Source organism: Poeciliopsis prolifica, unplaced genomic scaffold, assembly GCF_027474105.1.
Source record: "Poeciliopsis prolifica strain line A6 unplaced genomic scaffold, Auburn_PproV2 SCAFFOLD016, whole genome shotgun sequence".
Classification (NCBI taxonomy): domain Eukaryota; kingdom Metazoa; phylum Chordata; class Actinopteri; order Cyprinodontiformes; family Poeciliidae; genus Poeciliopsis; species Poeciliopsis prolifica.
The window spans coordinates 9,719,257-9,735,467 of NW_026562391.1; the positions used below are offsets into that span (position 1 = coordinate 9,719,257).

Below are 16,211 nucleotides of genomic sequence, written 5' to 3' on the forward strand. Positions count from 1 at the left end.
ATTCCCACAGCAAAACATGGTAGTGACGACATTGTGCTGCGGGATGTTTGTCCTTAACAGGGACAGAGAGCTTAAAATGTTTTGCATAGAAATGGGAAAAAAAGCATTTAGTTTCCATAAATGCATAGAGGAGATGTACACTCAAAAACTGAAAAATGGTTGTGGCAAAACAAAACTTGAAAAAGTTAACTTTTTTTTCAATACTTTAGCAAACTGGACCTTTGTGCCTTGTAAAATGTTTAACTTCTACATGAAACACTGATCTCAAAGCTACAGGCGGCTGCCACACCTCAGCTGAATCATAACGCCGTAACCGAGTGAAGCCCTGATATGACATCTTATTACTTTAGCCAAAGGCACCTAGTCTTATGAAATATCAAACAACTATTAGTAATCATCAGATAGTCTGGAATTAAACTGGACTACAGTTTAAGTCCAGCTGCCAGGAATCCTTAACCAAAGTCTTCTAACGGTATTTAGGGAAAAATTAAAAAGAGTAACAATGTAATGTTTTACAACTTACAGTCACAGCTATTTCACCTTGTTCTCACAATCATTATTTATGTTTCATATTTCATTCATAAGAACCTAAAATGGTTTTAAACAAATATAATCTTGGACATAAAAATCAAACATAAGAAGAAATGTTCCAGTGAAATATGCACAAAAAGAATTTATCATACACAGTCTAAATAACAATTATGGGCTCTAATTCAAGAATTTTGCATCTTTAATACTAAAGGCTAATATTTTACCATGCACCAAATATTTGAGTTTGAATATTTGAAGCACAGTAGGAAACATTGGTTTAGTTCTGTGTGCTTTGATTGTACTTTTGGGAGTAGAAAAATCAACCCACCAGGCATGTATGCAACTCTGGTAATATGATATAATCAGCATAAAAGGCAGGGACCACTGAGTCAAGCTGCTGATAGGCTTCCAGGGGAAAAGGGTTGGGATTGCATTGATAAAAGCGCGCAACACGAGAGGTGGGAGGTTTACCTGAGACAGTAACAGCAGAAACCTGAGCAAAGGAATTCAAGGTAAGATGACTCTTTTTTAATGTTGATATATATTCAAGTGAGGGGATTTTACTGGTTCAAAGCATGTTGCTAGAGTAAAAACATAAAATAGAACTACTGCCTTAAGACCTAGAAATAACACAATCAAGTATAATGAAGTGTAAAAATGTGGGAAAACAAAATATAGTGCAAATTGTGGGAATTTGAATGTGTTTTAATACATTTGAATTGTTTTAATTCATATGTTTTAATACATATGAAGTACAAACATCAGATATTTGTACTACTCAAAAAAGGTTTTTATTAGAATATACTTTCCATTTCAATATACATCAAACATGGAGACTCAAAAAAGTAATTTTAAAGCAAAGAAATTATATTAAAAAATATATATTAAACATGTCTGTAGAATTTAAGAGCTGACCTGTAGCAGGCCGGCATACACTTGTCTCTGGCAGAAGCAAAGCGGCTGATCAAAAGTAGAGAAAGTTCAAAACGATGGCAATAATTTGACAAAAGTTTCAGCACTCATTTGTTCACCTTTAAGCCACACCCATTAAGGCTGAACTGTTGCAGGGTAAACATCATGTAGACATGGTAACAACCAGTCACCTGAGTTACGCAATCAGTGCCACGCCTTGTCTGAAGCGCCTGGCAAGCAGAGTCAGAGGGTGTGGATCCTCCTCATCTCTACTCAGCCCGGGTGAGATTTCAGTGCTTGAATGCATCTCTTCTGCTGCATGTAATTACTCATGTAGTGGTTCCATTCATAAGGTGACAAACTTGTCCCTCCAGGCCTGACTTATTGTGATCTGATCCAACTTAGGCAATGGCAACATGATAATTACACCTGTGTGAGACAGCATGGCTGAAACACAGTCCAAAAATAATATAGTTCACACCTTGAAGAAACCAAATAATGCTTATAATAATATATATCGCCAATGTAAACAGTTTGATTTTCTTCTTCTTCTTAACTGCGTCAACATGACTTGTGCTTGATTATGCAGATCTTTTTGTAAAAGTATCTCAGCTACCAGTAACTTTCCATTTATTTCAAGAAACATGGTTTATGGTTGACTGTTTCTCAGGAAATTGTGGAGTCACAGAAGACCATTAAAAATATTGATCATTAAATGAACTGTGGGTCTACTGAAATGCACATGTGTGCTGCACAGAATATCCTCTGAAAACCTTTGCTGTCATTTGCTGCTTGAATTACTGCATCAATGCAGGATGGCATGGTGGTGATCAGCCTGTGACTTTGTTGAAATAAAAACAAACTAAAGACACTTCTGACAAGATCTCTGGTTCATTAGGGACTTAACACAATAAATATGACTGTTGGCGCTTGCATTATGAGTATGCCTGTGTGTGGTTAGTCTTGAAGCTCTGACCCCATCTGCAGTCCACATCTTGAACAGGTTCTACTTCCCAAGTTTCTAAAAACGTCAGTTTTCCCTGTTAGCTTAACTCAGCTCTGTTTAGATTCTTGATCTTTTGACGTCTGAGCTTCCCTGAAGTCTGAGCAAAGGAAAGTGCAGACATTCAGTCACATGATCAAACTATGAAAATTTGGTTTTAAAAATCCTTTTCACTTTGTAATATTTAAATTTTCAAAGTTTTTATTAACTTTAAGTGATAATAATCAGATTAACTGATAAAAAAACAGAATTAGAACAGTCTTTCAGCAAGAAACCTTTGAATATATAATATATGAATTTCATATTTGAATAAAATTGCTGGAATAAATTTACTTACTGATGATATAATGGTTTATGGAAATGCAGTTGAGGTAAGTGTTTGAAAGTTAAAATTAAATCAGTTATAATTAAATGTTTTCTTCTTGTGCCTTTTGCAGCTTAAGAAGACAGAGATTCCCTCTACTATGATGCCTACAGCTGAAGGCATGTCCCAAGTGATACCCTGCCATGTTCTGAGAGTGGGTCAGACCATCTGCCTTGACTCTACACAGGGAAATGTCTCTCAGTCACCTGGTATCTCCAAGCCAGAGTTTCACCTTGTCGACGACGATCTTGACATGACCTTGGAAAATCTCAACCAACTCATGCTTGACCTGGATCCCACTTTCGAACCAATCCGAAGCCCCACTTGCACAAGCACTCCAACAGGTACATGGCAGCTTCTTCTTCAGAACTTGATTGTGCCTGCTGTCTTTCTTTGACAAGTAGAGAACGGCATCACGGCACAGCATCTTTTTCCCCCTCCCTCAATGCTCTTATTATGCTTTGTAGGTTTTTCTCTTCTACTGCTTTGTGTCTAGTTTTATTGGTGTGAATAGATAAAAATCTGCTAAAAAGAGCAAAAATAAAACCAAAGAGGAAGGCATGTATATTTATATATAGTCTGCCTAAAAAAAACTGTTCAAATAAGATAACTAAAATATAAATCACAGACTGGTAATGTTTGCTGGACCTTTGTACTATTACAACTATCATTAGTCGAATTAGTCAGGAGACGAACTGCAGTATTTTGTACCAGAGGAGCAATTTTTGACGCCCCAATGACAACATAATTACAATTGTAAATGTCAGGCAGCGTGACGTTGGAGAGTTATTTTAATTCCACACTATCAAATGTAAGTAAAACAAGAAAAAAAAAATAATAATTTGATTTAGCATGTCCTCTATTGTTTCCATTCAACAATACGGAATGGAAACAGCTAAAGGTCTCTCTTTTCTACTTATAAATAATCTATTCTTTACTCATGAGGACTTTAACCTCACTGCATTTATCTGGGTTTGAAAAACAAGTTTTCACAGAAAGTGTCTGTCAAACTAATCAAATGAGGGCTGCTTATTTTGCCCATTCTTCATTTCATACCTTTGTACTTTAACTCAAGTTATTCAACTTATTCAAGTCATTTTAGAAAAGTAATTTACCGATTCTTACATTGAATTTAAAATAGCACTATGCTCAGTTTGGACATATATCTCAAACTGTGTGGTTAAATAATCTCTATTCAGATTTTTAGAATTTAACATTTTGAACCAGCAAAATGTTCAAACAAAGACAAGATTCCTTCAAAAACACTATAAAAACAGCCCTTAAATTCAGAACAAAATAGGAATCTTGAATTAGACACCACTTTGGTCTGACTAGAAAAACCCAGCTGTATGGTTGTTTTTCTGGCAATGCTCATTCCCCACTGAGTGGACATCCCAAAAAGCAATAGAAAAAAACAGTTTTCTTGCCTGATGCGTGTTCTCCTCATAGAAAGAACGGTCCGCTGGGCGGTGAGTCATATCGCCCATTTCAAAAATCCTCACTGCGAATAACTTGGAAGTGGACTCAAGGTTAGGATTCTTCAAATCCCCCGCAGACACCAATCCAGCTTCAAACACGCAAACATTCAAACGTGTGAGTGTTTGAGTGTCGGAAAATGGTTGTGTTCAGAAACACGTCATTATAAATAACAACATAATTAAAGGAGCTAATTACCCCACTTGCAACCGCCGGGTTTGGCCTGCTGCAGCGGGATGTGGCTGTGGTACTGGCTTGGGTGGTTCGATGCCCAGCATCACTCCCTGTGCCTTTGGCCAGCGGGATACTGCTCCTCCGCTGTGGACTGGTGTGATGGCCAGTCTGTGGTGGTGCTTGGCGTTTGTCTGCTTCAGACTCCTGTGCCTTTTGGAGGCGATAGCTGCATGCCCTGAGCTGCTCTTTGGTTCTGAGAGTTAAAAGGTGGCTTTGTAGAGCAAAGCTTCCCTGGCGCACGCAGGCAACCAGTCGTTGGCACAACAGCGATGTGTAATTGTGCTATAAAACCAGTCAGGCTTGTAAAAACAAAAAGTATAGCTCTTGAAATGCAGGCACCTTTTGTGATATATTAAATACTTTTAATCGTGTAGTTATTGCACCACATCTGCCCAGATTGAAACCACACCCTGTCAGGAAAGTTAACCACATAGTCATGCTTGAGGGTGATCTGACAAGGCCTCCTCCACTCAGGAACTCCTGCCATCAGAAACTGTGTACAAGGGGCAAAACAATATGAAAATAGATTTCCTGTTGCTCTTGCTTTTTTCACAAAGATGTTTTGATCATACTTCTTTTGCTCGCTTTTCTTGAAACCGTGAAGTGGCGTAGAGGTGAAAAAGTTTACAGGAAATCGGTAGCAACAGAAGATTTTTTTAAGATGTATTTTCTGCCTGGCAAAAACGAGAAGAGAGAATTTCTGCGCCTGTTGATGAGTTCTCATTTCCCATTTCTGCAACGTTTCACCTTGCAAATGTGAAAATGTTAGTCATTATTTTTGTCAATTCAACTACAAAACCCACCCTTACACATATGCTTACTGGAATAAAAAGGTTTTTTTGGTCTGTGCTTGTCAGCGCAATGAGGCAGACACAAATGACACAGTCGAAGAACAAGCAGAGACTCCTCTTATTTTCTGTTATTGCAAAAGCAGAAATACGCCTTGGAAAAACAATTAGTTTGGAAATGATAGACTCCCCTGCATGTTCCTACATGAGGAATGTGAACCTCTCTATCGTGGTCATTTGTGTGTTTCGAGAAAGAGGCCTCACCCATGAAGCAAAAGAAAATCCAACAAAAAAAACAACAACAAATTCAGACAAGTTCTGGGCTGTGGAAAACGTTCATGTTCTTATGTAACTCTAAGACACTTTAAATACATCCTAACCATGACTCTTCATTTCATCCTCAGTCTTCCCTTCTTCGAATGACTCAGATGGCGCTTCCAATTGCGTGCTGATTCCCAGAGGATGCCCTCCACACTCATTGCCAGCCGTTGCACTTCCTGTTGTGTCTCCCAGTGTCCCCATCCCCACGCCCGGCAGCCTCAGATGCAGCCCCAACGGCTCGCTGGTGTTCTCCGCCTCTCCCACATCCTCCCTGCCACCTCTTCCATTCGGAAGCGCTCCCAGGCGAAACCCCTCGCCGAAGAACGACCCGGCCTTTTCCCCAGGGTCACTACGCTTGTCGGGCTCCAACAGGAACAGCGCCACCTCGCTGCTCTCCATGTCCACATGTTCAGACACCAGCTACATTTTGGGCAGGTAAAAACCGATGAAAACTGTTGCACTTCATTTGGGTTTTACCTCATTGAGGCTTTTTTTTTCCAAAAAAAAAAAAACCCAACGAAAACAAAACAAAAACAAAAAGAACTTAAACATAATTATAGAAACCTGGAAAAAGACAAAGTAAATGCAGCAACAACAACAAATATGAAAAAAAAAATCAGATTAAAACCAATAGTTATAGTATAACTTAGAAACTATTCCTGTTTTTATGTTTTATGTCATACAAGGACCCCACTTAAGACAGGGAGCAGGCAGGATCACATGTTAGGCAAATATACTGGTGAAGTGAGTCAGGGGAAGAAACCAAACGGAGGAAAAGAACTGGGATCACAAGTGGAGGAAAGCTGGGTACCAGACAGAGGAACCACAAGAGGAATAGACGGGCTTAGACAGAAGACGATCTGACAGAGACTGGAAACCTGTCAGTAGAGGGAGGACGGTGGAAATGTGCAGGTAGGAGGGCATAACAGGAGAAAAAAAAAACATGGGAATGATTGAGACAACAACTTTCAAGCGCATGACTAAACACAAAGGTGAATGGAAAGACAAATCACAAGACTAAAATAACTCCCCTTCCACCCACACAAAATGTTAAAGCCAAAGTTATAAACCAAACCGATTATAATATAATTGCATGTCATAAAATTGCCACACAGAAAATTCACTGAAAAGAACAATGGAAAGCACATTGTGTTAAATCTTCAGAAGCCAATAAAGAAATCTAAATGATAGATAATAGAAACAAATGCATAAAATATAGTAAATCAAATTGATGATTTGATAAAATATAGTAAATCAAATTGATGAGCTAAACAAACTGTATATATATATATATATATATATATATATATATATATATATATATATATATATATATATATATATATATATATATATATATATATATATATATGTATATGTATATAAATGGGTCAAATACAAGGACAAAACTGTCCTCTATTTTCAAGATCTAATTATGAAATACAAGAGTTTTTTTTGAGGCAATAAACATAAAATAAAAAAGACATATTTGGAGAATAGACAGTTTTCTTCAGAACAATTTCAAATACAACCCAAAACCATATTAAGGCAAAGCAGAGTTTAATCAGAGTTTAATATGTGAATCTTTCAGCAGCTCTACATGTTAGAGAGACATTGGAGGGGAGGGCGAAAGTTTGATTCTTTTGTTCAGTAACAACCATTGGAATCATTCAGTGTGCAAGAAGTTGATCTTCACATCAGAAGCAAGCAGAGTTAAATATGAAAGTAGCGATAAACAATGCCTGTTGATCGAACTATGTAGGCTTTTGTTACTTTGCTAATTCATAAAAATTAAAGAAACACAATTAAATATTTAGTTCTTTATCAAAAAAAATATTTGCATGTTGATATACTCCCATTTTAATTTATGTTTGAAAAATGATTTCATTTCAAAGACATCAAGAAAAATATATTTTTCTAATTGAAGAAGGAGTTACAACACCATATCCCCCACAGCTCCATATACACACCGAACCCTTGGCAGAAACAGCTGCACTGAGCTGCAGTGAGTTGCAGACATCTACAGTCGTAGATGTCTGCGCTCACGGATGTACAGTTTCTAATTTCGGTGTGAAGCCTGTTTCAAGTCGCCCCACAGCATCTCAGCAAGATCAAGATGGGAACATCAGGAAGTTTTAACCTTTTTATTTGGAAGTCAAGCTTCCTGTTAATGTTTTTTTATTCTGGGACTTGAAAATTTCAATTTCAATGAAATCCAGAAATTGTAGTAGAAATGGTATTCACAGTATTTAGTTTAAAATGACAGATTGAAAGTTGCTGTTTAGACAACAAAACTGAAGTACAAAAGTATTGTGATGATATTTTATGGATTTGTTTTTCTTTGTACAGCAACTTATCTTTGACTGAGGACCCCGACTCTCCAGAGTCCATCTCAGCCTGCATACTAAGCCCCTTCATTGATGGCTCCAAATTTCAGTCGTTTGACAGCAGACCCTCGCTCTCAAAGCAGGGTCATCTACACAGCAGGGGGACAAACAGCAGTCCTTCTTCGCTCGCCGGCTCCCAGACAGACATTCCTTTGCTCCTGATCAATGGCACACCAGAGTCAGACCTGAGGCCTTCTGGATCAGAAGCTGACCTGGTCCAGAAAGTCCCGGCCTCTCCCTCAAAACGGAAATGTTTTCAAGCTAGTTTCAGCGGCAGCCAACCTTCTATGAAATTCGTCACGAACACGTCGAAGTTCTGGTTTCGCCCGCACATCAGCAGAGCAGAGGGTGAGGTGGACCCGACGTTGGCTTTGAGTACACTGCAGTGTGTGTGACACAGGATGTCAGAATAAACGTGATGTCTTCTTTTGTTCACTGTTTTGCTCCAGCTGAAGCCCTTTTGAAGGATCAGGAAGCAGGGACGTTTGTGGTGAGAGACAGCACCTCCTACAGAGGAAGCTTTGGGTTGGCCATGAAAGTGGACCAGTCACCCACCACCTTCACTGCTGCCGCCTATCCAGGTAAACGTCTGCTCACGACCACAGCAGCTCATGTCTACGTATGAATCACTCACAAGGCTTGCCGTTTTACGTTCTGTAGAAACACGCACACTCTGGAAAATTCATTAAAAGAAAAGAGTCTGGAATTGAGCATTTTACAGATCTGGAAAAGTAAGGAAACAGATCAAAGCATGGAAAAACATCTGTATTCCAAGAAACTTCTCCTAACCTATTCATCCATCTGTCTATTCATCCTTAAAAGGCTCTAATTTCCCGGTGAACTTTTTAATTTATACTGCTGGTTCTGAAAAAGATTGGCAGCTGTGGAAATTTGAGCCTGGAAAACGGTGGAGTTTGGACATGAACAATGTGAAGAAACCCTGCAGAGAGGAACGCAGAGACAGACTGTCTGTCCAGTCTGCGTTTAAAAAACACAGTTTAAACGGCTTTTAAAATATTTGGTCAGAAACAGGCAACCGAAAGCCTTAAAGCCACAACTCCCACAGTCAAAGACAAACAATGCAAACACAATGTGCTGTGGAAAGTGGATGTCATCTTATGCCATGTAGCAGTCTGCGGCGAGCCAGGGGACGCTGCCAGTGATTTTTCCACCCGCGGTGTGCATTGTGTAAACACCAAAGAAAACGGGCTGTTTACGACTCTGAGAGCAATCAAAGAACAAAAGACAAATCTCAATCACAAAGCCATTTGGAGGTTTACTTCTGTCACACATTTGTAATGTTGTAAACGTAATTACAACAAAAAGATATGGAAGACATCACTCGTCATGTGACACATGTTTCAAAATAGATTGGTGAGAAAATATCCTGTCGCAAAGGAACAACAAGGATTTTAAAGTTACAGTTCTACCCATCCGGCAAAGAGAGCAAAGAATTAAAATGTTTGTGCAAATTTACTCGTTTAATAATAAGTGAGAGCATCAAGCAACAGATAAACGCCTTACGGATAAAGGGAAACTCAAGACACTAAAACAAGTTTTGAAAGCTGAGGGGTTAAATATCTTCATTACTCCAGGTTGTCGTAAAATAACTTTTATGGCAACTTCAAGTTCCAGCTTGCAGAGCTGGCAGCCTCACAAACAAGCTTAAAACTTGCAGCAGCATACCCTCCTGGAAATGGAAGAAATTAATAGCGAGCACACAATGTTACGGTACTGGCTAAGATAAAAATTTATCAGTAAAAGATGTGGGATATAACTCCACTGTGAGGCCTTGGTGTTAACTTCAGTAATTGATGTTACCACGCCAACTATCCTTTATTTGTTATGTGCATATATGCAATCAAATGCAAAAAAACCCCAAACCAACAAAAATGCTGGTTAGAGATCACTAAAGAAATGCTTAATTTGTCTAAAATGGATTCAATTCAAAAACTACATTTGTATCATTTGAATGTGATATTAAAAAAATAACACAGGTAAAATAAGAGAATAAAATAATAGAATAGAATAGAATAAAATAGAATAGAAACTTGATCACTATTTAAGTCATAAAACACAATTTAGCAGTCATTTACATGCAATCATACAAAACATTCCATGAATTTTTTTTTCCCCAATCAAAATGAATAGCATATAGAAAATATTAATTTATGGCCTTAATAAAATGAATAATATGTGTTATCCCGTTCATGTTTAATAACATGGAAACTAAAAAAAGGATTTTTGCAGCCTCATGTTCCTGCGACAATATCTGTTAACTTTATTAAACAGAGCAGTGTTCATGTGAGAGCGGCAGACTCCCGGGATTCAAACACAAGGGGAAAATGCACCATTCATTGGATCAGATTTCTGGAAACAATGGAAGAAAAATAACTGAGGAATAACATGCAAAAACATTTCGGCAGAACTCCACTTTTGGATCGCAACATCAGCAGCTTTTGTACCCATTACAGTTTATATGGAAGAAAATCCAAAATGACTCCAGCACTGAAGGAAAAAAAAAAATCACATACCCACATGTGCGTCGCTAACCATGCATGCAGTCATAATTTCCTACAGTGCATTATCATACATTATGGCTCCTCTTCTTCTTCCCACTGCTGCACTTGCAGATATGTAAGAAGAATTGACAGATAACATTTTCCACAGACTTTGTAGGAATCTTTTTTTTTGATTTTTCAGTCTTAATTTGTGTTGCAGTAACTTGTATTTTAGCATTTCAAGGACCAAGGATAGATTATTCTGCTTCGCATGTCCACTCTAAAGACGCCACTGCAACAGGAATGTTTGAGCCAGTTACATTAGCTCTGAATATTTCAAATAAAATAACACAATATAGCTGCTCTGAAACATCTCAGGTCTTGGGACTGCGTTGCTGCTTCTCATGTGGGGGAATCTTGTATCTGTGCAGAAATTCAAGCGGTTGAAGGACTATCAACGCATATTGGATTGAAACAGATGAACTAATGTCAGAAAGCTAATCCGCAGAAGCAAGTCGTGTTCGCCGACATGCTAATGACCCTGAGGAAAATATACAGTTTAAAGAACTTAGGAATGGCTATGAAGAAACAAAAAAATAATTGACTCCTTTCAGATGACTGTCCTTGAGCCCAGATCTTTATCTATCTATCAATATCTGAGGAAAGATGTGAAAATGGTGATAATAACCATCTAAACCTGAGACCGTTTTAGCAGTTTACTCAGGACAACTGGGTAAAACGACCGGCTCGCCCCGACAGTCAGAGGTCACCTCTTAGAGAGAGACTAATGGTACCATCTTGCTTTGCATGTCCACATCTTACAAACAAGATCAAATAAAGTCAAATCACAGAGACCAATTCATCTAACATTCAGGACTTTGAACTACAAAAAGTTAACTCAGTACTCTGAGAAGAGCATTTCAGCTCCACAGAAAGATCCTGGCCATGACTCGACTCCAGGAGCTTCTTCTTTCGAAGCATCCATGCTAACCAATAAGCCACTATGCTGCTCCACAACAGACTTTGTAGGAATCTGTATTGTTTTGGTTTTTCAATTTGAATTTGTGTTGCAGTAACTTGTACTTTAGCATTTCAAGGTCCAAGGACTGATTATTCTGGATCCAACATTTCTGATGTGGTTTTCTTGCTTAAATGCTGTTGATTGGTCTTGTCGGTATTTGTTGTCTTCATGCAGTCTTTTGTAATTCTTACTTGACCAAAAACAATTCCACCTCTTTAATGTGGTGAGCGAACATTTTTGTGACATTTTGTTGCTCTCGTGTCCTCAGGAGAGAGCGGCTCAAATCTTATCAGTCACTTTCTGATTGAATCATCGGCTAAAGGCGTTCGCATCAGAGGTTCTTCTCAGGAACCATACTTTGGTGAGTAAACCGTCCATTTTTTTTCTCCCCCTTTCTGAACAATAGTTCAGTGAGTTTTAAATTCAGGTTTTGTAATAACGTGAAAGCTGATTCATGTTCAGAGCACTTCAGTTGGTTTTCTTGCAAGAAATGAGTTTTCGTAATCACCTTTCTGACATTTTGCTCGTCTTCATCATGTGTGGTTTTCCTCTGTGAGACAGATGCTCTGGTGCCTCTGGCTGCATAGGTAGATGTTGACTGGTAGAAACTCTAAACCTCAAACTCTCTGTGGTAAAAAACAATTAGAATGCCTATGATATGGAAACCTTTATTTTCTCATGTTAAGCATCTTAATTTGCTGATTTTTTTTCCCTGAAGAACAGGTGAATATAATTATGCATATTTTATACTTGAGCATGTTTGAGTCTCTTTTCCATTTTTGCTCAGTTCTTTCCATTGAAAGTGGATGGGGAAATACCAAATCCTGTTTATGTAGAACTATTAGTGCCTACTCGTTTTATTCTTTAAAAAAAAAATAAAAAAAAAATAAAACCATCTAACTCTACTTTTATTTCTTTGGAAAGTGAAACTAAGAGGTGAGAAGTGTATTTAAGGAGGTATTTCTGCCTCAAGCAAGTGGCGGTTTTTAATATGGGCAATGTGGGCAACCACTCAGGGCGATACCTCGTCAGGGGGGTTTGCCAGTGGGGTTGTTTGCCTGGGGTGTCAAACAGGCTGGGGCCACCTCTGCCTCAAACTAAAAGTTATCCTAAACTTTTATGCTAATTTTAAGAATCTTTGCACACAACAGTTTCAAATCAGATGCATGTTTATCTTCTTGCTCTTTTTTTTCCAAACAAGAAAAAATAGCAAGGGGTTCGAGTATGCTCTGCACCTGCAAACTTTCTCCTCATAACCAACAATGCTTCAAATGTAATATATCTCATCTAAACAGTCTCTCGCATTTTTGAAAAAAGCACATCACCTTTGCTTTTGCAACTTTCTTTGCTCATTCAAGTTATTTTGGGGCGAAGATTAGACAATCTGATTTCTTGAAGGATGAACTGAGCAGCTCATCTGTGTGCATTTAGACAGGATAACAAAAAAAAATGTATTAGAAAATAGGGATGACTCAAACAACTTCAACATTTCTGCTGTTATTTGCACGTGAATAAATAAATACTATGTTTTGAAAAATGTCACCAAAACTGTTCTCAGATTTCAACCCGAAAGATTTTGGTTGTTCTTGCAGGTAGTCTCTCAGCTTTAATTTACCAGCACACTATCTGTCCTTATGCGCTACCCTGCAGATTACTACTAAATCACCAGAGTGAGTAAACTTTCATTGTGAGACATTTTCTGATATGTTTGTGTGCAGTACAGATATTTGCAAAAGAAACACCTCCAATTTTTTTTCTTTTTTACAGATATGGGCTCAACTGGAGAGAAAGTGAATGAAAAAGCATCATTGGAGAACAAAAGAACAGGTGAGTCAAGGTGACATAATCTCTGTGTCATGTGCATTATATTGATTGATTGATTTATTTTTTACCAGGGAAAGGGAAAAACATAAAATAACTACGTCATTACTTAGCATTCCAGAACATATCTTAGTTTGTCATATCTTGGATGCATGGAAATAAAAAAAGATAGATAAAGATGCAATAGAAGCTGCTTATGCAAAGCAAGAAACATGAAGGTAATAAAGTTTGCAATAAGTTAAAAGTAACAACTAAAAAGTTATGTTCTTCATTGTGCATTTACAAGTATCTCTTATTTGGTTTGTAAGTAATGCAGAGATAACTAAATGGATACTTTCTCTGTCTTGCAGCCTCCAACTTTATCTATCTGAATGCCGTTCCCACTGAGATGCTGACGGGACCCTGTGCTGTGCAAAAGGCGGTGTCCTTGATACTTGAGAAGACACCCGGTTCCTTCTCACCCACCACTGTGAACATGAAGGTGTCCCTCAAGGGTGTTACACTCACTGATATCAACAGGAAGTAAGAAAATATATTCCTCCATTATACTGTTGAAATTGTCACCGACAGCCTGCTTCAGAGTCATGCTGCTGGTGAGGTGTGGTTTGTGTGAAACATTTTTTCCAAAATCTACCATTTGTTTTGGCAGGCTTTTCTTCAGACGCCACTACCCAGCTTATCTGCTCAGCTACAGCGGTGAAGATCCAGACAATCGACTGTATGTTTATGCAACACGTTCATGAATTTGATGAATTCAATACATGCATGTGTCTCATCCCTTCACATTTCTCTTTCTGCTCACAAAGTTGTTTTCTATTCTTTTGCAGGTGGTTGACAGGTACAAGTTTTGGTGCGAGGTAATCTACACTTCCAACATACAATACGTTTGTTTCTCTATTGTTCCTTTTGTGCAAGTGCATGTAATCAGTTCTCATACCTTCTCTCTGCAGGATGTTTGGTTTTGTGGCAAAAGGTGTTGAAGCTGGCATGGAAAACGTTTGCCACATCTTTGCAGAATGTGACCCCCTGCAACCTTGCAGCAGAGCCATTGAGTATATTCAGACTGCCATAACCAAGCAGTAGACAACTGAACTCTGATGTCCTCTCATAACCCATTTTACACTGTGCTGCCTGTGACTGACATGCAATGTCAGTCACTGCTGATGAGCTGGTCAAGTCACCGTCTCTTCTGGGCTGAAAGACCAAATGAAAAACTGACTTAAAGCTTAACACTCCAGTATCACATCCTGATTCTTAAAGTCCCACACAGAAATTAATTTATTTTTTACCTCAGGACTATAAAAAAAAAAACATGGACTAACAAATAAAATACAAAAAGATGATGTCTTGTGCTTAAAATTTGTCCAGCTTGTAAAAATACTACAGAAATGCAATTAACGACCCCAGACATCAACTTTAATACTAGTTTTTATGTCTTAATGTTCCAGGAACAAGCTTCTTAATTTAATATAAACTTGTTTGTTCTATTTTGCGATTAACTGAGCTTTTCAGAAATATTCATGCCCTTCAAACCTTAACATACTTTGCTATATTACGACAATAAACTCCAGTATATCTTATTGGGATTTTATTTATAAGGCCAAAGCAAAGTAGTGGATAATTCTAAACTGAAAAGTGTTTTACAAATAAATATCTGAAAAGTAAAGTTTGCAGCCTCTTTATATTGAATACCTCCAAATAAAACCTGGTTCAACCAACGGCCTTCAGGTGATTATTAAAAGCTACAAAGTGCGTAGTGTCTCATGTGATCTCAGTACAAATGCAGACATCCTGTTCAGGTTTCGAGGTTTGTCAGAGAACATTAGTGAAAAAAACAGCATCATGAAGACCAAAGTGCACAGCAGACCAGCCATGGACGATACTGTGGGAATATTTAAAGGTTATAAAAGATATCTTGAGTATTCAACATCTCAGGGAGGATTCATCAGTCCACCATCTGATTATGGCACAACTGGAAAAACTCCAAGACATCCACCTAAGCTGGCAAGACAACACCCGAGAAGCAGCTGGTAAATCTGGAGGAGCTGCAGAGCTCCATGGTTCAGTCAGGACATTTTATTGATAGGACTATAAGTTGCACATTTCACAAACCTGACAATCATTTTAAGGTGACCACATAGAGAACTCAGCAAGCGCGAGGAAGAACGTGTGCCAGACAAAGCACAAAATGTAACTTTCTGGATATGCAAGAGAAATTTGGTAAAACTGGAGCTGAACACACATCATCCCCACTGTGAATTACGGTGGTGGCACCATCCACCATCCCTGTTCCTTTTGTTTAGCAGGAACAGGGGAGCTGCTCATAACTGATGGAAACATAACTACAAAGCATTTCTGGGATTCTTCTGACGAAAGGAGCTAAATATGAACAAACATCATACTACCTAGATCTTATGTGTAAAAATCTAGAAAATTATATGATAGGTATTTTCAATGTAAAATGTCATTCCACATCCATTCTGATAAAATAAGTTTGTGGTTGCATTGCTACACAATGTAACAGAGTAAAGAAGGTTTATAAATGCACAGAGTGTAAGATTATCATCATTTAAAATGATGCTTGCGTCCTACTGATTACTCAAACTGTTACTGAGAGATTTAGACTCGAAACTCTCAAATATCCATTAGTTTCTAAGTAAAATATGTGCAGATGTCCTCACCGTATAAATATGTTTGAATGTATTTATTGTTGTGTTCTCTGTAAAGATATGGATTTGTATTTTTTTTTAACTTCAATAAAAACAAAGATGTTCAGCAAATGCTGTGTGAAAGTGGAAAGATGAGAGCACAAGTGGTAAAAGTGTCAACACACAGACTTGTAAACATAAAGA

General features: G+C 38.1%; 1 protein-coding gene across 1 annotated transcript; it reads left to right on the forward strand.

The window, feature by feature from the left end:
• The first annotated feature begins 1,002 nt into the window (after positions 1–1,002).
• LOC129366927 (tensin-4-like) lies at positions 1,003–16,176 on the forward strand. The gene is made up of 12 exons (XM_055041049.1): positions 1,003–1,043; positions 2,884–3,154; positions 5,713–6,064; positions 7,979–8,364; positions 8,466–8,597; positions 11,807–11,899; positions 13,131–13,208; positions 13,306–13,365; positions 13,710–13,881; positions 14,009–14,077; positions 14,187–14,216; positions 14,310–16,176. The coding sequence occupies exons 2-12, from the start codon at positions 2,911–2,913 to the stop codon at positions 14,440–14,442; spliced, it is 1,749 nt and encodes a 582-aa protein (XP_054897024.1). The 5' UTR covers positions 1,003–1,043; positions 2,884–2,910; the 3' UTR covers positions 14,443–16,176.
• Positions 16,177–16,211: the final 35 nt, after the last annotated feature.

Bases quoted from the DNA above. Each gene is read 5' to 3' on its own strand.
- LOC129366927 (XM_055041049.1), top strand. From the start codon at position 2,911: ATGATGCCTACAGCTGAAGGCATGTCCCAAGTGATACCCTGCCATGTT. The intron at 6,065-7,978 runs GTAAAAACCGAT...TTCTTTGTACAG, and splicing joins ACCAGCTACATTTTGGGCAG to CAACTTATCTTTGACTGAGG. The intron at 14,078-14,186 runs GTATGTTTATGC...ATTCTTTTGCAG, and splicing joins GAAGATCCAGACAATCGACT to GTGGTTGACAGGTACAAGTT.